General features: G+C 36.7%; 1 protein-coding gene across 6 annotated transcripts in view; it reads left to right on the top strand.

Annotated features, from left to right (window-relative positions):
• The window catches only part of INTS8 (integrator complex subunit 8), a 46,921-nt gene that overhangs the window by 23,064 nt on the left and 1,205 nt on the right, over positions 1-22,652 (top strand). For 2 of the 6 annotated variants that reach the window (XM_024572057.4, XM_024572055.3), the window contains 13 exons: positions 625-735; positions 3,151-3,352; positions 8,128-8,249; positions 11,139-11,323; positions 11,738-11,771; positions 12,983-13,039; positions 13,128-13,189; positions 15,275-15,393; positions 16,742-16,845; positions 17,684-17,734; positions 19,232-19,305; positions 19,386-19,450; positions 19,616-19,659. In XM_024572057.4, the coding sequence (XP_024427825.1) occupies positions 625-735; positions 3,151-3,352; positions 8,128-8,249; positions 11,139-11,323; positions 11,738-11,771; positions 12,983-13,039; positions 13,128-13,189; positions 15,275-15,393; positions 16,742-16,845; positions 17,684-17,734; positions 19,232-19,305; positions 19,386-19,450; positions 19,616-19,659 (1,230 nt within the window). Of the gene's footprint in view, positions 1-624; positions 736-3,150; positions 3,353-8,127; positions 8,250-11,138; positions 11,324-11,737; positions 11,772-12,982; positions 13,040-13,127; positions 13,190-15,274; positions 15,394-16,741; positions 16,846-17,683; positions 17,735-19,231; positions 19,306-19,385; positions 19,499-19,615; positions 19,660-21,687; positions 21,779-22,652 lie in introns of all 6 variants that reach the window. The other 4 variants (XR_006652841.3, XM_045181464.3, XM_045181465.3 and 1 more) reach the window with 4 other exon arrangements.

Below are 22,652 nucleotides of genomic sequence, written 5' to 3'. Positions count from 1 at the left end.
GTGCTTCCGATAGCTGTATACTCCTCCTCTGCTGAAAATGTAGTAATAAAGCATCAGAAATTTATGTCTGTTTTATGGGACTTGAACATGCAAGTGCAGTGAAATAGAAAATTGCTGCGAACATTAGTTGGGCTTCATTAGTATTGACATTGCCATTAGTGTTCATTTTTATACATGAGGAAGTATAGCATAATATTTAAGAGGGAGTTCTGATACTGATTGCCTGAGTTTAAAGCCCAGTTCCGGAACTATTTGCTGTACAATCTTGAGCAAATTATTTAACATCTGTGTGCCTGTTTTTTTATTTATAAAAGGGGGATAACTACCTATTTCATTGTATTGTTGTGAAGATTACATAAGTTCATTCATACACTCTTATTTTCTTCCATTTTTTCTATATCCTTCAGAAACTCCCACTCAATTAAAATATTTATTACTGGCTCAATTAAAATATTTATTACTGGCTCATCATATTTTAATTTTGATTAGCATTTCATTATGGCTGTCTTTTATTTTTTTTTAAATGACCTTTGAATGATTCTTTAATTGAAGATTATTGAAAGATTCTTATCTAGATTTGGCTTTCTCTAAATGTGTATATTTATATATTTTTATTTCTTCTAGTGGGAAGTACCTTCTGTCTATAGTGGTGTTATCCTTGGAATTAAAGATAGTCTAACAAGGGATTTGGTGTATATCCTCATGGCCAAAGGTTTACACTGCAGTACTGTTAAGGTGAGTAAAAGTGTACATCAACTACTGGTAAAGAATATGCTCTATTGCCCTGGCCAGATGACTTGATTGGAGCATCGTCCCATACACCAAAAATGTTGTGGGTTCAATTCCTGGTCACAGCACATACCTAAGTTACGGGTTTGATCCTCAGTCAGAGTGTGTACGGGAGGCAAGGGTTCAATGTTTCTCACATCGATATTTCTCTCTCTCTAAAATCAATTAAAAAAAAGAAAACTCAGGTGAGGATTTAAAAAAAAATAAAAGAATATACTAATTTTAGTATGAAAGTCAAGAATCAGAATGTGTTATGTATTCCATTTTTGAAAAATTTAAATCTTTATCTGAGGATATGTTTGTTTATTTTCTAGAGAGAAAGGTGGGGAGGGAGGGAGGGAGAGAGAAACATCAATCGGTTGCTTCCCCTACTTGCCCCAATCAGGGATTGAACCCGCAACCTTTTGATGTATGGGACAATGCTCCAACTAACTGAGCCTCCCGGCCGGGGCTGTTATATGTATATTCCTTATTTTAAAACAATAGTCATAGGCTTAAAACAGTATTGGAAAATGTACTTTGGTTTGTTCTTTTTTTCTTTACCCTCATAAGTGTACCAAACTGGTCTTGGACATACAGATAATGCTTTATTCCTTTTTAAATACTAGAGGACATGAAAAGTTACTATTTGTATCCTTTAGGATTTATTTATTAAAGATTCTGTTCCAAGCTATAAAAACAAAACAAAATCCCTTAAAATTACTCTCGTAACTTATTTTACGTAAGGAGTTAGCAGTCTATTTGGAAAGTTGATACATAGATGAGATGTTAAATGATGTAAGAGTATAATTGCACAAGTAATAGTACAGTAAATTCTATAGGAAGGTTGAGGGTAGCATTTGGAAGGCAGAAATCCGGTGCTGAACTTGAGGCTAAGTTAGCTAGCTAAGGTAAGTTGGCTAGATGAAGAGGTTGATGCATGAGGGAGAGCTCAAAAGTAAGAAATAGGATGGTATCGGAGTAGAGTGGAAGCAGTGTGCAAATATCTGTTATGTGAGGTGAGGCAGATGACGAGGCTTATAATAGGTGAAGTTTATAATAGGGAGCATTTGGGAACTCATTGGGAACTTTTCTTTCTACTCCTACAATAACTAACATTTATTGAGTTCAGAGCCTGTTCTGCACTTTTCATATTCATTGTTTCTTAAAAAAAACCAAACACCCCAACTGTGCAGAAGGTGTTTTTCTCATTTTTATAGGGAGAAACCAAGAGACTCAGTCATTAAATTGTTCAAGGTCACAGAGCTAGTAAGGGGCACAAGTGCTGGAAAGGGTAGAGAGAAGAGAACATATTAGAGAAATCTTTGAGAGGTAAAATCTAGAATTGATTGCTAAATGATTTGCTGTGGAAGGCAAGAGGAAGAAAAAGGGTCAAGGATGATGCTCAGGTTTCTGCTTTGGGTGTCAGAGAACAGACGGAGTGCCAAGAAGTCAATATGCAAAGACAAACATTTCTGAAGGGCAGATTATGAGATCATTTTTACAGTATTTAATTTGGGCCTGTAATTGGACACATGAGCCTGAAGCTTAGGTGGTGGTCTGGGCTGTAGATAACAACAGATTTGGAAGTCATCAAAGATCACCCAGGAAGAATATACAGGGGCTGGGGGTGCAACATTGTGTCTAGGAAAGAGTGGTGTGATAGGTATGGGGACCAGGTCTATGAGGATTCATAATAGAGTGTGTCTAGAAGTTGTTCAGTAAGGTAACTGAAAAGTGTTCAGTAGATTGGACAGCTAGGAGATCTTTGTTTAGTGAGCTATTTCTTCATTATGATGTGGGGTGGGGGAATAGAAGCCAGACTGTAGGACTGAAGGAGGCCTGGGGGAAGAGAGTAACAAGGGAAGACTACTCTTTGGAAAAATTAGATGTGTAGGCAGAGGCTTGGATTGTAGCTGATTTGATTTATTAGCCAATTATGTAGATTAATAGTGTTATGTGCAGAGATTTTAGAATGTGGAACCTTGCTGAAGGATGTAAGGTCTAATTCTGAATATATCTAGGTGGGTAGAGAAGCATGCTTACCATGGAATTTTGTACCTGTATAATATATGCATATAATACATATAATTTATGTTAAAACTTTTTGTTTTGTAATTTTTGTAAAACTTGTTTAGTAACATGGCATGTGTTTTATATTGATTATTGGATTTTTTAAAAAATTAGGAAAGAATTATTTATTAGAATAAATCAATAATGTACAGATACTAAAGAACAAGATAATTTAGCCTCATTCCTTGAGATGATTAGTGTTAATCATTTGAATTAATTTTTCTCTTTGCTGTGTGCTCATAAAATTATATATGTCCTTTACTCAAGAGGAAAGGTGATCCAGGCTATTTTGTTATTTTTTTTTAATAGGACTTTTCTCATGCTAAACAGCTATTTGCTGCTTGTTTGGAGTTGGTAACAGAGTTCTCACCAAAACTTCGTCAGGTCATGCTGAATGAGATGCTGCTTTTGGATATTTATACACATGAAGCTGGAACAGGGCAATCAGGAGAGAGACCTCCTTCTGATCTTATTAGTAGGGTGCGAGGGTATCTGGAAATGAGGCTTCCCGGTAAGACTGTTTCACAAGGCTACATTTCATAAATTCATTACTCAAGTAACTGTGGGGAAAGTCTAAAAGAATATTTACTTGACTTTTTACCATCTGTAAAAATGATATCTCTCTTCTAAAACAAAATTCAGATACAGACTTCACTTGAGAACATTGGGGAAAATGGAGGGAACTATTCATTTCCTAAGATTGCTATGACAGAGTACCACAGACAAATGATTTAAAACCATGAAATATATAGTCTCTCATCGTTTGGAGACTAGATGTCTGAAATCAAGGTGTCTGCGTGGCCATGCGTCTTCTGACAGCTCTAGGGAAGAATCCTCCTTTGCCTCTTACTAGCTTGTAGCTTTGTCACTCAAGCCTTTGCCTCTTTCTTTATATGGCATTCCTGTGTGTGTGTGTGTGTGTGTGTGTGTGTGTGTCTGTCTGTCTGTCTGTCTGTCGGTCTCCTGTGTTCTTACAAGGTACCAGTCATTGGACTTTAGGGTCTGTCCTAATGCACTGTGACCTTGCCTTAACTCAGGACATGTGCAAAGACCCTATTTCTAAGTCAGGTCACATTCTGAGGTTTCAGGTGGATATGAGTGTTGAGGGGACACTACACTACAGAAACTACATTGCAGTTTGAAGATACTCAGTTAACAGAGTTGGTGTGCTTGAAGGTACACGTTGAAGGTCTATGCCCTCATTACCATCATAGAAAGCCCTCAGTGATTGCCACTGGGCAGCAGTTCACTTGTGGTCACTTTATTCCTTGTGTGTCCAATTCTGAATGTAAATGTCTTACTATGAAAAGGACCTTATGTAAATTATCACCATGTTATATATAAATCTTGCTTAAAGCAGTTTCTTAATTTTACATTTATTTTATTTTTAAAATTCTACATGTTTTAATAATAGAGTGATCATACTGTACACATTTAATGTTGTAAACAGTAAAATTGAAGTGTAAAGGAAGGTGCTGATAACGTGCTAGAACAGAAATGGCTGCTGGACCTCTGGTGTCTTTTGAATGAATTTAATTATTATTACATTCTGGTTTATAGCGGAAATTACAACTTTTTAGCACTCTATGGGTAGAATACCTTTGAGCTTTAATAAAACAGTATCATGAGAATTGGTCTAATGTGCTGGCAGTGACTGTTGACTGACATAGCATATGTCGGCCAATGTATGTCACATGTGTTTACATATGTCAACACATGTAGATTCGGTGTGTATGTGTTCTGGTAAAGGGTTGGGTTTCCCTACATGGTTTCTCAAAAATTAAAAGCAAAAGGAATCGAAAAACCCTGACGTTTATTGAATGCTAACTACATGTCAGATACTGTTCTAAGAGCGTAGGTGCTCTTAGGCTCGTTTAGTCCTCATGGCAGCTCTGTGAAGTGGCCAGTTATTCCCATTTTGTAAACCAGGAAACTGAGGTGCAGAGAGGATAAGGAATTTGGCCACAGTCATGCAGTCATTTGAATCCATCAGCCCAACTTAAGCCTTTGCTCTTACTCTTTGAAATGGCTGGAAATGCCTCTAAATAATTGTAATGTACCTGGCATTTAATTATACCTTATGGCATTTAAATAGTTTGGAGTTCATATTACTTTGTTTTGGTCTCAGACTCATACATAGCTATGCACATAACTTATGTAAATTCCCAGTGGCTTGTTTAGCTGCTTGTCCCATAGCTTGTGTTATAAACAGTGTTTAAAATGAGAAGGAAAGGATGTAATGTGTTCTTAGGAGGAATAAAAAAATTTTCCCCCCAAAGGCACAGTTCCTTGTCTTTGACTTTGACTGAGCCTCAGTTCCAGACTGAGTTACCTGAGTGTAGCCTGGACTCCTGGCCCTGGTGCTCTAACAGCTCTGCATTCCAGTACCACGGTGCGAGGTGCAGTTGGTAGGATGGTCTTTCCATGGGTCAGAATTGGGGGAAGCGTATAAACGTGTCTTCTGTCACCTTCTCCTCCCTCTTTTATTTTTCTAATTGAGATTTTATTGATTGTTTTGGGGATAAGTACGCAGACATTTCCATTTGTAGACTGCTCTTAACACACATACCAAAAACCTAAAAAAGTCATGTAGTTGTGATTTTTTCTAGTTAGTGCAGTAACTTTCCAGCTTAAAATTTGGAGGCTCATTTTCCTTAATAGAGTATCAAGTACCAGTATCTTTCAATGTTGATATGCTGTTACATCAAAGTCCCACTAATTCACAACTTACCATAATCAGATTTTCAGTCTTTCACAGCATACTGAAAAAGTTGCTAGGAGAAAACTGGGCTGCCACACTAAAGATGTTACAGAGTGTGCAAAATTCTGAGAGGGAGAGCCAGCATCAAGGAGTGGTTTTCTTTAGGAAACAGTTTTAGCAAAAACATGGTAATAGAAGTAATTTAAGATGTACAAGACATATTAAATGCATGACTGACTCCCAATTGCCATTTTTTATGCTTTGTATTATAGGTCATAAAAACTACCCCCATCTGTGGAATGTTAAGCTTATATCCAAAACAGAGTCTCCCATATTCAATATCTCACTATTTTCTGGTTGTACAAAAAAAAAAACAAGTAAATGATTTAACTTCTTTTAAAAAAGCATTTACACTTAAAAATTGGGATGATGTGAAATTACCTCCTTAGAAATGTTTCTAGAGCTACTAAAAACTTGCATTTCCAAAACAGTTAATAAAAATATTACTTAAAAAAAGAGGTTTTATTTATTTTCAGAGAGAGGGGAAGGGAGGGAGAAAGAGAGGGAGGGGAACATCAATGTATGGTTGCTTTTCGCATGCCCCTGCTGGGGACCTGGCCTGCAACCCAGGCACGTGCCCTGGACTGGGAATTGAACCTGCAACTCTTTGGTTCGCAGGCTGGTGCTCAGTCCACTGAGCCACACTAGCCAGGGCAAAAATACTACTTTTGATTGTACAAGAAGGAAGATGGACCACATATAAGACATGGTGTGTGATACTAAACAGACTTGGCTTCTTTCTCTCCTGCTTCATCAGAGGTTGGATTTGCCTCGTTTTTAGTTTGTACGTTTTTCCCCAGGTAGATCATCTTTAATTTCCTGGTTAACCACTTCGGCCTGTATTCTCTTTGTTTCCCTTTTCCCTTTTGTTTGCACTTTTTTGTCTGAAGATTTATCCTTCCCTGCTGCTTTTTTTTTTTTTTTTTTTACTTTGTTTCCACTTTTTCAGGAGCAGGTTTAGCCAGCAACCTCCGGGATCTCCTCTTGGGCATCTCAGTGGTGGGGCAGACACGGTTTCTGTAGGCCTCCATGCTCTCTGAGAGCCTTTGTGAAGCTGAGCTGCCTGGCAGCTCTTGCTTCTCAGGAACTACTCCTCCCTCCCTTTTTAAGGAAAAAAAAATTGTTCCCTGGTGACAAAGGGCCAATTTTGAATGAGTTAGATGCCTGCCCTCTGTGGAACACAGAAGGAAATTCACTTTTACATGGGTTGACCTGGCCTTTTATCAGGAATAAGAAGTGATCTTAACTGACAACAGATCCAACCTTTCAGTTATAATGTAATTAAAAGCTGCAGATTAATTATTCTAATACCATCTCTTTTGGGAGAGATCCCCTAACTTTTAATACCTTTTTATTAAAAGGTATTAAAAAGGTATTCAACTTTCTGTTGAAACACTTGTTCTTGTTATGTTCCTTGGAGTTCAACAAAATTGAACGTTAGGCCTTCTGTGGCTGTCCGTTACAGTATATATGACTATACTTTTTGATAATGAATCATTGTATTGCAGGTGCCTAGAGGGAAATTTACTCCTCGTATCACTGCCTCTCAGCCTGTATCAGTACTCCAATCTCTAGGTTCTGAATCATCTTTTAAGAGCCGTGGTTGTGTTACTGATGGGGAGTGCCCATTACATAATTCAAAAATGGGAGCCAATTGCTGTGTAGCCTTCCTTTGGCAAACCATATAGCACCCAGTGACATGCATGCATTTGGGATACTAGTTTCATTGTCTTCATTCCCTTTTTAAGAAGATAGTTTAAGTAATGTATTTTTATTTTGCTGTGTTCCTGTACTGCTTTCTGTCATCTCATATCCTTTTTAAAAATAAGATGAGATATAAACAATTAAGTAGCCACAGGCACAGTCTTTTTAGAAAGAATGAAAAATATAGTCACTTAGGTTTCATATCCCTTCCCATTTAAAGTTTTAACATTGTTCTGTAGCATTCATTGGGATTTCTTTTTCTTTTTGCTGCAGTACATTGAAACCTGAATATTATATACTTTGAGCTATAAAAATTCACATATTGAATATTAAGGTACATTTAATAATTTTTCAAAGGGTGTTTGGAACAGTTGTTTCTGGCATGGTAATATATTTCAAAAGAGTGTATGACTTGTCTATTACATTTTAATCAGAAAAATTACTGAAATGATAGATTTGTTACATTTTTACTATATGGTTTAGCGATTTCTGTTGTTTAAAAGTACTAGAAGTTTATACCATACCATTTTGTACTTGCTTCATTTGTGTGTTTATTCTCTGATGCTCATTTGAATTATAAATGTTCACAGAATGTTGAACATCTGAGGTGTTCTTAAAAGCATACTATTGTTGATTAATAGTGGGGACTGTGGCAGTCTATACGGAAACCTTGAACTTTATAGAGAAGAGTGTAAGATAATATCTTTCTATTTTTCACCTATAACCGTTGTTTTTAATATGTTTAACTGAAATTTGAGCAGATTTTGCTATGTTCTCAAGTTATGATGGTAATTCCAACTATTTTCATTTTTGTTTTTTAGATATTCCTCTTCGTCAAGTTATTGCTGAGGAGTGTGTTGCTTTTATGTTAAACTGGAAGGAAAATGAATACCTCACACTTCAAGTTCCTGCCTTTCTGCTTCAGAATAATCCATATGTAAAGGTAATTCATGTTTAATCTAAATAAAAGAATTACCAGGGTGAAATTATTGGACCTATTTTTTTCTCCTAGTCCTTAACCAAGGGCATGAGAGAGGGGGGAAGGGAGGGAGAGAGGGACACAGACACTGGTGTGAGAGAGAAATATCAATTGGTTGCTTCTCATACGCACCCCGACGGCAGACCAAACCCACAACACGGGCATGTGCCTTGATCAGTTTATGGGGTGACGCCCCAACCAACTGAGCCACATCAGCCAGGGCCCTAATTTTTTTTTTAGATCTACTACTTAAGCAACTTGTCAAATTTCTGGGATACAGTTTAAGATTGGACAAATGTTCATTGGTTTGTAGTTTAAAGTACAGTTTTTTGATAACTCAGGCACTGGAGTTTGCCTTCTGTAATATTTTTTTCTAATACTCTGGTTCAATAAGAATGCAAGCAAAAATTTTGTAGTTAACATAAAATTTTGGTATAATCCTAAGCTAATGAGAGGTGAGCCAGCTTTTCTTGCTTTGAATGAACAAACCAAACTTCAGTATTAAAGTGCTAGAATACACAGGTACACCTGGGTGTGAACTGGTGGTGCCTGTTTTTCATTTGAGCACCTTGTCACCCTTCTTTAGAGTCTTTTTACTTCTGTAAGTTTGATGTGCCTGATTCTGTCTCTTTTTTTTTAAGATTTTACTTATTTATTTTTTTGAGAGAGGGGAAGGAAAGGAGAAAGAGGGAGAGAAACATCAAAGTGTGGTTGCCTCTCGCACGCCCCCTGCTGAGGACCTGGCCCACAACCCAGGCATGTGCCCTGACTAGGAATCAAACCAGCGACCTTTTGGTTCGCAGCCTGCATTCAGTCCACTGAACTATACCAGCCAGGGCTGTTCGTTCAGCTTTTTTAATTCAATTGTTGATGGATACATATTTATTTCCATTTTATCGTTCATATTTCTTACCTCTTTATTCCTTCTTGAAGAACTTTTTAATGTTTCATGTAATACTGGTTTGGTGGCGGTGAACTCCTTTAGCTTTTTCTTGTGCAGGAAGTATTTTAGCTGTCTTTTGATTTAAATGATAGGGTTGCTGGTTAGAGCAATCTTGGTTGTAGGTCCTTGCTTTTCATCACTTGGAATATTTCTTAGCATTCCCTTCTGGCCTGAAAAATTTCTGTTGAAATATCAGCTGACAGTCTTATGGGAGCTCTATTGTAGGTAACTAACCGCTTTTCTCCTCTGTATAGGATTCTCTTTGTCGTTAACCTTTTACACTTTAATTGTGGTGTGTCTTTGTGTGGGATTCTTTGTGTTCATCTTGTTTGGGACTCTCTGTGCTTTTTGAACTTGTATGTCTATTTCCTTCATGAGGTTAGGGAAGCTTTCAGTCATTATTTTTTCAAATAGGTTTTCAATTTCTTGCTGTGTTCTCCTGGCATCCCCATGATGTGAATGTTGGTATGCTAGGAGTTGTCCCAGAGGCTGCTGACACTATCTTCATATTTTTGGATTTTTTTTCTAAGACTTTATTTATTTATTTTTAGAGAGAGAAAGGGAGGGAGAGAAACATCGATGTGTGAGAGAAACATCGATGTGTGAGAGACACATCAGTTGGTTGTCTCTTTCATGCCCCTATTTTTTAGAGAGAGGGGAAGGGAGGGAGAATGAGAGGAGGAGAAGCATCGATCAGTTTGCCTTTCTTATGCACCCCAATTGGAGATCTGGCTCACAACCCAGGCATGTGCCTTGACTAGGAGTCACAATGGTGACCTTTTGCTTTGTGGGTTGATACCTAACCAACTGGGCCACATGGGCCAAGGCCTTGTTAATTATTCTTCATTTCAGTTAGTGTATCCTTCATTTATGACTGATCCTTTCTTATGCTGTTGAGGTTTTCGCTAAGTTCAGTTGGTAACCATGTAACTAGTGTTTCAAACTCTGTATCTAGTAGATTGCTTGTCTCCATTTTGTTTAGTTCTTTTTCTGGAGTTTTGTTATGTTCTTTCATTTGGCACATGTCTCTTTGTTTCCTCACTTTGGCAACCTGCATGTTTGTTTCTTTGTATTGGTTAGAGCTGCTACTCTCCCAGGCTTGGTAGAGTGGCCTAATGTAGTAGGTATTCTGTAGGGTCCAGTGGCACAGCCTTCCCAATCACCCAGGCTGGGCCATGAGGTGTGTCCCTCCATGTGGGCTTACTCTTCTGGGAGGACCTCTGCAGCCAAGATATCCCATCCAGTTTTTATCCACATGTAGGTGTGGGACCAGCTCATCCCGCATCTCTTCCCCTCCTACCAGTCTTGATGTGGATTCTCCTTTAATTCCCTAGTTGTAGGACTTCCATTCAGCCAGATTTCGGGTGGTTCTGAATGATGGTTGTTCTATAGTTTAGTTGTAATTTTGATGTGGTTGTGGGAAGAGGTGAGTACTGTGTTTACCTTCCCTGCCGTCTTGGCTGGAAGTTTTTAAGCACTATTTTAACCTCATATCTGGGGTTTTACCACAGTTAACACACCTTTTTTTTTTAAAGCAGGATTATACTATGTATATTTGGCAACTTGGTTTTTTCCCCACTTAAAAAATCACAAGCCTCTTTGCGTTCTCTCTATTTGTTCTCATTACACTACACTTGTTTTTGTTTTCATTAGACTAATTGTTTAGAAGCATTGAGGTTTATAATATTGTAAAATCAGAGGATTCTCTTTCCTGATCAGAGTCAGATTTTTCAGTAGACAGTGAACTCTAAATTCCTCTGTTGTTGGATAGGAGGCACAGCTTAAAATACTGTACTTGGTACACTTGGGCCGTGACACGTTTTCCTTTAAGTGTGCCTTAATAGTAGTACTGGCATGTATGACATTACAGATTATCTCGTGTGTTTTCTGTTTTTGTGTGTGTGTTACAGCTCGGACAGCTTTTAGCGGCTACAATCAAAGAACTTCCAGGCCCTAAAGAAAGTAGACGGACTGCTAAAGACCTTTGGGAAGTTGTTGTTCAGATCTGTAGTGTGTCCAGTCAACACAAACGAGGAAATGATGGCAGAGTTAGTTTAATAAAGCAGAGGGAATCTACATTAGGTATAATGTATCGGTATGTTTTGATCAGTTTATTTTTTGAGTTATATTATTATTTATACTATTTGTACTATTTCAAGAACATCTGCCATTATCCTTATATATCATAAAGATGGACAGTGTAGGAATTCTCTGGTACTGATATCTGGTGGACTTGGCTGACATGACCACATTTGGAAATACCTTGTTTGTTATTTTAAGAGACTATCGAACATTTAACATAATCAATGAAACCTTACAGTTGTATAGTACAGAAGATGTCAATGTGATTAAAACAGAAGAAATTTTATTACACTAATATGGTAATAGAATATTGTACTTTTTATACATGCAGAACTGGAGAGTTAGGAATAAGGCTTCACCTATAATTTACTTTCTTGATTTTATTTTTAATTTCTGATATTTAATGTATATACAATTTTTTTTGTAGGAGTGAATTGCTCTCTTTTATCAAAAAACTACGGGTATGTTTTATTAAAAGTTGATCTAATTAATTACTATTGCTGATTTTCATAGACTACGAGGGGGACCCCCAAAAACCTGGAATTTATTTATAAAAAATTATGTATTCTTACATTTTTAAAACTTCAGTCATCTTCAAAGTACTATCCATTTGATGCAATACATCTATTGAGACTCCCCCCCCACTGCTTGAAATAGTCTTTGAACTTGTCAGTTTTGATGCCTTTTACTGATTCTGCCATTTTTTGTTTCACCTCTTCTACATCGGGAAAACATTTCCCTTTCAGGACTTTTTCCATCTGGGGAAAGCAAAAAGAGTCTCTCGGGGTTAGATCAGGTGAATAGGGAGGGTGGGGCACGAGGGTCATGCCACTTTTTGGTCAAAAACTGCTGAACACAGCACTGTGTGGGCAGGTGTGCTCTTTAATAGTCTTCATGAAACGGGCAAATTTGTTGAAAGAATCTTAAAAAAAAATTTACTGAAGCCAGACTCAGCCTCTCACAATAATGCCAGCTGGTACACTGATACAGATGGGTTCCTAGAACACTCACCTAGCAAGGGCAGCCTGTACTACAAAGGGCCCACCCTCCAGAAGATAATTCCAGTTTTGGGGGGGGCCCCCCTTATATTACTATAAAATATTGAGTGCTTAAATGATTATTTAGGTGATTTGTTAATGTGCTTCAGTGTTGAGTATGGGATAGTCTGAATGGAGAAATTTATTTTGCATTTACTTAACTATGTTTTGGTGACAAGAAGCAGGTATTTTTTAAGTTGTGAAGAAGCCTGCATGATAGAGCTAGATGTGTGGAGCCTAGCTTTAATTTTGGTTTGATAGTGTTAATATCGTGTTTATTGGACATAACCTAGATTCCATTTTTTATTATTTTAAGGAATAAAAGTCATTTTTTTTTTGAGGTAGCTGGAAGTACTTGTTGGAAAGAGATCTATTTACTCAGTTTCAGAAATCATAGGATTTGAGTATTATAAACCAGACACCTATATGATAATTTTTGTGTAAATTGTGTGCCATGATTTCTTCCATATCATTAAAGATAAAGTTGATCTTTAGTGTGTTTTAAACTAAAGTAGATGGTGAATTTCAGAATTTTTTTTTTTGGAAGAAAATCTTTGGTATCTCTGGGGTTGATGGGAGAAATATTAAAATACATATAATATTTAAGGATTGATTCTGTGTTTTCTTTCTCATAGGAACCATTGGTTTTGTCTATTATTTTATCACTCTTTGTGAAACTTCATAATGTTCGGGTCAGTATTTCATTTCATTTAAAAAATTTTTTGAAAGAAATTTCCATTTAAATCACAGTGGGGTTTTTTTGTTTGTTTTTTTTTAAAGGAGGACATTGTGAATGATATTACAGCTGAACATATTTCTATTTGGCCATCCTCCATCCCCAAGTAAGAAGTATTATGGCTTACATTTCATTAAATTATTTCTGTATTTAGAACTATCCTGACTGGTATAGGTAATTTTGAATAATTTGATTAAAAGGCTACAAAGTTAACATTCTATAGCCAACTTTGTGTTTCTCTATTACAATGATTATCTCCGTGAAAATTATGGATAAGGCATAACTCTGAGAAAGAGCTGAGGTCTACCAGTTTTAGATAAGATTTCTAAGTAGTCCTGATGCCTTGTCAGTGTGTAGAATTAGAAAATTGAGGCTAAAAAGAATGACTTTTTATTAGGTTTCTAGCATATTATGTCTTTTACAAGTATCTATATGAAATATTTTTTAAAAAATAATTCTGTGTAGTTCTCATCTAACTCTGTGATTATCAGAGGCTCCCAAACCCTTTCTGTTGCCTTAAGGAGCTCTTTAATGACTTTAAGAAATCTTCACCCTTCCTTTTATCACCTGAGAATCACAATAAGATGATGGGGAATATTTTTAGGGGCAAAAAAGTATTCTTTTTCTGGAAGGAACCATTTACATTTTTTCTGTTTCTACATGTAGTGAGTAACTTCTCATTCAGGAGAGTCCATGTTTGTTTCCTCGAAAAAGTTACTTTCTTTTCCTCTGTTACCCCCAGTCTTCTTACTTTCTGCCTGAATGTAGTCCTAGGCCTCATTTTATTGCTCTTAGTGGCATCTGTGAAGAAGAAAAGATTTCAATAGGTAGGAAGCAGGCAACAGAAAAAGAGTAATTTGCTTTCATCTCAATCTTTGAGATTAGAAGCAGTTAGGTATCTCATATGGAGATTGGAGGGTCAAAAGTGGGTTAGTGACCCTTCCCTCCACTTACTGAGTCTTTTCCAAAGGAGCACCTTGCTTTATGAAGTAAATGTGCATGTTCCACAGCTTTCTAACTACAGATTTTATATAAAATTAGTTTATTAGTCTAAGAATCAGGTAGAGATCATTTTGCCTTTTTAATTGATGGTTGTCACACCTCTTCGGTATTACTTTGGCTGAATCGTTAGACTGTAAACTAATGATTGATTTTCAGTGCGTGTTTATTATAAATGAACAAAAAGAATGATTTACCATAGAGGGTCTGAGCCAGACTCCTAGGATTGGAGTCCCAGCCATTCCACTTACCAGGTGTATGACTTTGTGCCAGTTTCCTCATCTGAAAAATGAGTAGATGAATAGTACCTCTCCCAGAATTTTGAGGATGAAATAAGTTAATACATTTTCTAAGCCAATTGTTTAACATAAGGACTGGCACATAGTAGGCTTTTCTATTATCTTCATGGTAAAATTACTTTAATGTAGATTGACCTAGAGAAAATAAAATGTGATCATTGTGTCTTACTGCTCCAGGGAGCTAAAAGCTATCAGCTGCGTTAACTGGGTGCTGGCCTGGTTTTTATCTGCACAGTTCTGTCTTCTAATTCTGTATCTCAAGACCTCTGGGTTTAACTAGGCTCAGAGCAGCTGATCCTGTTCTCTTCCCTTTTTGATTCCCTTATTCCTACCAAATGCGCTTAAATGATACATTTGCCACAGGCAGCTCCTAATCCTGTGAAGCCAATGAAATACCTAATTCAGAGGAGTTAGTTACTCTCAGAAGAAGCCACAAGGGGGATTTAAGTATTGTTAGTATTTGAGCTCTTGTTTCCGGTGGCTTCTAGATAAGAGAACTTAAAAATCATTTGGGGAAAATTTATGAGTCTGTCTCTTTAATTTTATTACCTGTACATTGTGCCTAAAAAGTGGAGCTAGGTGTTTATCCTACCACTTTTGTATGCTTTTTATTATAAAATATTTAAAGATACTTTTTAATAGCAGCTTTCTTTGGCATTTTGGGGGTGGGGGGAAGGAAACAAAAATCAGATTTTCAACCCCTTATAAAAAGTTAGCTTATCACACTTTCTTTGACTTAGATATTTTGATAGTTTTTATATATTTATTCCTAGTAATATTTAGCATATTTACGGTCACCTAAATTTTGGCTCTTTTTGTTTTTAATAAATGTGTGTATGGAATTTGAAGTTGTTTCTTAAAATAGAGATTAATGTTCATTGTCTTCCTTCCAGCCTCCAGTCAGTGGACTTTGAAGCTGTAGCAATCACAGTGAAAGAGCTAGTCCGCTATGCCCGCAGTGTAAACCCAAACCACCATTCCTGGTTAATTATTCAGGCAGACATTTACTTTGGTGAGTGGGAGGTGTGGTTGCTCTGTGTTTTGTTTTCTGGGACTTTTAGAAGTGAAAATAAGTATATTACACATTTTATTACAATACTTTATTAAACTTGCCTTGTTTTTGACAGATGCCTCTCCTTCCTAGATGACATTAAGAGAGTACATCTCTAATTGTCATATGTATTATGCATTTTTCTGTGTAGAGAGCCTTTGGTTCGGGTGCTTTTTAAAGATTTTATTTATTTATTTTTTATATTAGTTTTCAGAGAGAGGGGAAGGGAGGGAGAAAAAGAGGGAGAGAAACATGGATGTGTGAGAGAGAGATTGATAGGTTGCCTCTCACACTCCCAGCAAATGGGGACCTGGCCCACAACCCAGGCATGTGCCCCGACTGGGAATTGAACTGGTGACCTTTCAGTTCACAGGCCAGCACTTAATCCACTGAGCCACACCAGGCAGGGCTGGTTCAGATGCTTTTAATTTTATGTTGACTACCTTATTTCTGTTTTTATTTTTAAATAGTGAATATTCATCTGGTAAGTTGGTAAATAGTTTGAAGGAAAGAGGTTAAAGTTAGCTTTCAGAATTGCTATTTAAAGGTTCTAAAATCTGTCCAGGTATTTTTTTTTTAATGATTTTATTTATTTATTTTTAAGGAGAAGGGGAGGGAGGAAAAAAGAGAGGGGGAGAAGCATCAATGTGTGAGAGAAACATTGATTGGTTGCCTCTCGCACTGCCCCAACTGGGGACTGGCCTGCAACCCAGGCATGTGCCCTGACCAGGAATCGAACCAGCCACATTCAGGTTTGCACGACAACGCCCACCCACTTAGCCACACCAGTTTGGGCTGTCCAGGCACTCTTGATAATTATTTGTATTGTTGGTGATACATGGATACTGATAGATCTTTCCAACTTGATATTTCTGTTACTACACAGGTAAAAAAAATTTCTGACTGGTATCATTTCATGATCAGTTTTTTAGGAGTTGGTTTTTTTAAAAGAGAAATTCTCTTAAGAGTAGAGAGGATAATATAGTGGATCCACATGTGTGTGCCATCTCACTCTAATAGTAATTAACTTATGCCTGTCTCATTTTATCTGTACCCTCACCAACATTATTTCTCTGTCCCCCAGATTATTTCTGAAGCAAATTACAAATTTCAAAAGTAGTTAAAAAATATAAAGGCAATTTATCTCAGTGTTGTCATTGATTTAAGTATTATCCCTAGGTCTATGGTTTGATATGCTTTTGTTAACTGGTGAATTAATACCTGACTTTTCACGAAAGAGGCTCTGTCTGTTTTTCCAACTGATATGTCTAATGATAAGGTAATTCTTTATCTCCATTTTCTACTCCAGCAACAAATCAGTATTCAGCAGCTCTTCACTATTACCTCCAGGCGGGAGCTGTATGTTCTGATTTCTTTAATAAGGCTGTACCCCCTGATGTTTATACAGACCAGGTAAATTGTTTTTATTGGCTTTTTTCCTTGTCTGCTTTTAAATATTCTTCTTTCTGGGTCCCTTTTCGGTGAGTTTTCATTTCTGTGTTTCTGGTGGTGACTCCCGAATTGATTGCTTAGACAAGATTGCTCTCCCTATTTCTAGTGCCTATACTATCATTGATGCTTTGGTTTTCCCAAACACCTCAAACTCAGCCTGTCCAAAACTGATTTCAGCCTTTGCTTTACTAGTCTCTTCTAGTGTCTGCTTCCTCCAAAACAGACAGACAAACAGCTCACCAAAATACCAAACATCCTTGTTTAACTGTTTGAGTTGACTAAGCCCAAATCCTGAGTGTCCTGTTCTTTTCTTGACTGACCCTCCCCACACCACACACCACCCAATTAGCATTCAAGGCATGTTGGTTCAATCTCTGAAATCTTGAATTTTGTTTCTTTTCTGTTGCTATGCATTGCTCTTTCCTCTAGTTTAGTCTACCAGTATCATAATTTAAAATAAATGGCATTTTCAATACTTACAATAAATGGCCTTTGAAGTAAGATTTAAAATTTTTTAATAACTAGTTTTTTAAATTAATAAACCTTGTTTTAGAACAGTTTTAGATTCACAGCAAAGTTGAGCAAAAATTACTCTATGTACCAGCTATGGTATATCTTAGTAAATGTTTTATATGTACATTAAAAAAAAGTGTATTGTGCTGTGGTTGAGAGAAGTTTTGTAAAAATATACAACCCCTATACATGCACAACCTCCCCCACTGCTGACATCCCACATCAAAGTGGTGCATCTGTTAGGATTGTTGTTAATTTCTTAAAATAATCAGAATTGTTTTCATAGGTAATAAAAAGAATGATAAAGTGTTGTTCTTTGCTGAATTGCCACACACAGGTTAGTTTATTTTGATGTTGGTTTATTTTTCCTGTATATTAGAGTTTATAGTAAATATAAAACATTGAACTGGGAAGTAGTTTTTAATTTTCCTTCTAATTACTTATATTTATGGTATTTAAGAATTTGGCATATTGTTTAAGGTTTTTTTGTACTTTATAGAATTTCAACTAAAATGAAAGTATGAATGAGAAAAGATTGTTTTTTAAATGTAAAAGAAGCATTCTCAAGTATGTTTTCTTATGGTTAAGAGTAAATATATACATTAGTTTTTAGGGAAATGCAGCTCAACACCACAGTAAGATAGCACTTCACACTAAGATGGCTGTACTTCAAAGGCAGATAGCAACAAGCATTGATAAAGATGTGGAGAAATTACGCTGATAGGAATATAAAATAAGGTAACCTTTTTGGGAAAACAATTGGGCATATCATAAAAAAGTTAAAAATAGAATTACCATATGATCCAGCAGTTCTGCTCCTAGGTATATAACCAAGAAAATAGAAAACATGTCCACACAAAAATTTGTACATGAATGTTCACAGCAGCATTATTCATAATTACCAGAAAGTTGGAAACAACAGTGTTCATCAGCTGATGAATGCATAAACAAAATTTGATATTATCTGTGCGGTGGAATATTATTCACCCATAAAAGGAATGAAGTACTGATGCATGCTAAAACAGGGATGAATCTTACACGTATTACGTTGAGTGAAGAAAGCCAGATACAGAAGACTATTATATGACACCATTAATATGAAATGTTTGGCATAGGCGAGTCTGTAGAGTCGGGATGTAGATGAGTGGTTGCCAGACACTGGGGGGAGGAGGGATGGGAGGGAGGGAGGGAGAGTGACTGTCAGTGGGTGTGGAATTTTTGCAGGGAGAGGGGAGGGGAAAGGAGGGTGAAAATATTTTGGAATTTGATAGTGGTAATGATTGTACAACTTTGTGAATATACTAAAAACCACTGAATTGTATACTCTAAAATGGTGAATTTTATGGTTTATGAGTTATATTTTTAAAAATTAAAAATGTTTTTAAAAGAAATACGCATTATGACCTGCGTACCTGCTTGAAAAGGATCTGTTTTCTGTGGTAAGCAGACTGGCAGCTTAAATTTTGCCAGCATGGGCTGTATTTGCCAGCCGTGAGCAGTTTTAGCATGTTCTGTGTGTCCGTGAATGCCATGACTCTTCTGTTTGGCAGTTTTCTGTTCCCTTGAATTTTCTGAAGTGGCTTTTTGCCGACTTCTCATTCAAATAAACAGCTCTAAAAACATTAGATCACTGATGAAGGAAATATTGGGCTTGCAGTTAAAATTGGATGGAAGCCATCAATACGAGTTGGTCCACTCAGAGTGATCTGCAAAGCCGCTTAAATGATATATTCATGATATTAGGATCATTAAAAACTTCCCCTCCAAAATCGGGAGTGTCATTGTTGACACCAGTTACATGAAACCATTTTTAAATCTTTATTTGTTTATGTAGGTGGCAATTTTATGTCAGTTCCTTAGAGAAATTGACTACAAAACAGCCTTTAAATCACTGCAGGAACAAAACAGGTATGAATGATTTTTTAAATAAAATGAAGTTGCAATTTTTCTGCTTAAGAAAGAGGAAGTAACCAAATGCTGTTTTTCAGTCATGATGCTATGGACTCCTACTACGACTACATATGGGATGTTACCATTTTGGAGTACTTGACTTGTATCCTTTCAACTAGTACCACATGTGATATTGGAACAGTTCATTTCTGTAAGTTAAAGAAGTATTTAATATTGTGTATTTTCTAAACCAAACCCGAAAAACAGTTGAGATTCTGTAATGGTGTTTAATAGTATTAGGTTTATTATTCTTAACTGATTCATTTAGATCTTCATCATAAAAGAGGAGAAACAGATAAAAGACAAATTGCGGTAAGTTACTTTGTGCTTTCTTCAGTAACATACTTAATTTCCTTAATGTTAATAAAACCATTGTTAAGAATTCGACCGACAAAAAAAGATTTTGTATGCCTAGTTACTGCCAAAAGTTGGTTATTAGTGTTTACTTTTTAAAAGATCCTATTTTGGTAATACGAGCTTTTATATCTAGTTTATTTTGTATTAAAACATTAGATCATGTCTTTCTACTCCAGACCTTTAAGTGGTTTCCCATTTCACGCAGTGTCAAAGTCCATACAGTGGCCTGTAAGGTCATCTATGATCTTCCCATCTGACTCCCACGTACGAACTTCTGCTATAATACCAATAAAATACCAAGAACGTTTACCACTGAAGGGTTTGAGAATTGTCTCTTCCAGGAACATTTCTTTAACTTCCTTCAGGTCTCTCCTCATATGTTACTTTCTTAGTAATCATTCTTTCCCAACCATCTTATAAAATAGCAATGTCTCTCTCCCTTGTCTAATACTTTTATTCTCATTTCCCTTTAAAAAATGTGCTCCATGGCAGTTATCTATATCTGACATACTACAGGATGGGCAAAAGTAGGGTTACAGTTGTGAGTATGTGAAATAGTTCATTCTTATATTATTATTTATTTATTATTGCATTATTTTCCATACGAACAACTGTAAACCTTACTTTTGCTCACCTGTGTATATATTTATTTACTTCCTGGCTATTTCTCCATGAGGGCAGAGACTTGGTTTTGTCATTGCTGGTACCTAGAATAGTTCCTGGCACATAACAGATGCTCAATAACAACTGAATAAATTACTGATTTGAATTTGACTTACAAGCTAAAACATAAATTTCAATGGCAGTTTTTACTTGCCTAACATTTGCTGCATTATTACTACTATAGATATTTTCTCTTCACTTAATATTAATAAAAGTAAATACTGTTTATTAAGTGTCTTTTGAAGCTTTGTTCTTGGACCAAATTGTGTGGCCACTACTTAGAGGAAACAGAGTGATAACAGCATCTTTAAGAAGAAAGAAAGAAAAGGGAGGAAGGGAAAGGGAGGGAGGAAAGAAAGGAAGGGAGGGGTGGGGGAGGGACAGAGGGAGGAAGGAAGAAAAAAGAATAGGAAGGCAGCTCTACTTGACTGGAGGCTACTAAGTCTCCCATTTCCAGTTTATCTAGGTCTGGAAGGTAACACTGAAACTTTTCTAGTTCTCTGATGCTATTTTCAAACCATCTCTGCTTAATATTTTTAAAATCCTTTCTCCTTCGAAGCTTATACCTACCTCCTTCCTTGCCTATCTAACCAACCTTTCCATGCATGAGAAGAGGTGATCAAGGAATCCCATACCCTAGCATTAGAAATCCAGTCACATTTACTGTGCATCAGCCACCCACACACAGAGCTATGTCTCAGAATTATTCTACATAAGATCTCCGCCAATAATATCTCATTCTCTTACTTCTTGGCTTCTTTGTTCCTCGTGATCAGTGAGATGTTCAAGTTTATGACCAATTTTTCCCTAGTCTGTCAGCCTCTTCCCAGCTTCCCTCTCTTACCTGCTCACTTTGAACACAGCAAATACCAGTCTCTGCACCTCAGAGATACGGATACAGGTTTGAGATGAGACCCTGGAATCTAATTTTTAAGTTCTCAGATCCTTCTGATTACCGATCAGATTTGGGAAAGCTATCTATGATAGATGGTCAGAATTATTGTTTGATAATATTTTCAGTATAATATTTTGATAATATTTTGCTTTTCTGTTCTTCATTTCACCTGGAAAAGTCCCGACTCTGAATCAGTTCAAGTATTTGTACTTTTTTCTCCCCCTGAGGCACTGAATACTGTTGGAAAGTCCTACAATCATGTAAACTGGTACAAGTACTAAACCATGGTCCCTAACAGTAGCTAGCCCCTCATCTCTCTGTTTTTAAACCTGTCAGTAGTCAGTGGTATGCAATTATTTTTAGGTACTATTTTAGACTTTCTTCCTGTTAAGCCCCTATCCTCTCTCCCCCTTTTCAATTTTCAGTAACTTCCTTGCCTGTGTTTGGAATAGATCAGAAAAGAGACTGACCAGCTCCTGTCCTCATGGAAGTTACAGTCTTGGGAATTGTGGCCCTGTGAGTGCCAGCTTCAAATTCCTATTTCAAGTCCTGCATTCTGCCTTTGAAATAATCCACATCTGTACTCATCAAGTCCACTTTTAGTCAGTAAAGGGTTATGCTACTCCTGGTGAAGGCAAGTTTCCGTGCTTTTGATTCTGTCCCTCCATTGACCTTTTAATTAGTTATCTTCTATATTGTCAGTCTTTCCCCCCATAGCCCATTAACTTTCTCCTTCCTCGTAAACTTTTTTGACTGTGCCTCCACCTCCCTTTAATCCTGTCTCTGCCTAGTGTTTTGAAGCTCTTCAACCAAGTGCAATTTGACTTCACCTGTCACCATTCTTAACTCTTTTCTTGGGTCATCAAATGCCAAAGCTGTTGGATACTTTTGAATCCTTATCCTATTTACATCTCCTTCCTTCTTGAAGTCCTTTATTCCTTTGACTTCCCTGACATTTTTATTCCGTTCTTTTTCCAACTGTTCTACCTTTTCTCTTTTGCCAGTATCTTCCTCTGCCTAGCCCTTAAACTTGGTTTTCCCAAGCCGTTTGGTTATTTTCTGATTGCCCTAAAGGTAATCTCATTCACTACTTACTCAGATAGGGTGTATCATTTCTCTCAAATATTTGGCTCCTCTTTCCACTTCTGTTTTATACTTCAGACTTTTATAGCCAGTCGTCTTCAGGATATTTTGTTGCAATAACTCTAGTTATACTCCACTACCAGGTTTCCCCACATGTATTCCTTCATATTGAATGATATGACCTAGCAATTCTTCCTACCCCCTAACGTAATTGAAGATCATTTTTGAATAGTCTTGTCTCCCTTCAAGCTACATGTCAAAAGTTTTTGTTAAAGTTCTATTTTTTAAAAAAAAATCTAGAGACAGA

This window comes from Desmodus rotundus, chromosome 8 (genome assembly GCF_022682495.2).
Source record: "Desmodus rotundus isolate HL8 chromosome 8, HLdesRot8A.1, whole genome shotgun sequence".
Classification (NCBI taxonomy): Eukaryota; Metazoa; Chordata; class Mammalia; order Chiroptera; family Phyllostomidae; genus Desmodus; species Desmodus rotundus.
This window is presented reverse-complemented; position numbering and strand designations above follow the sequence as displayed.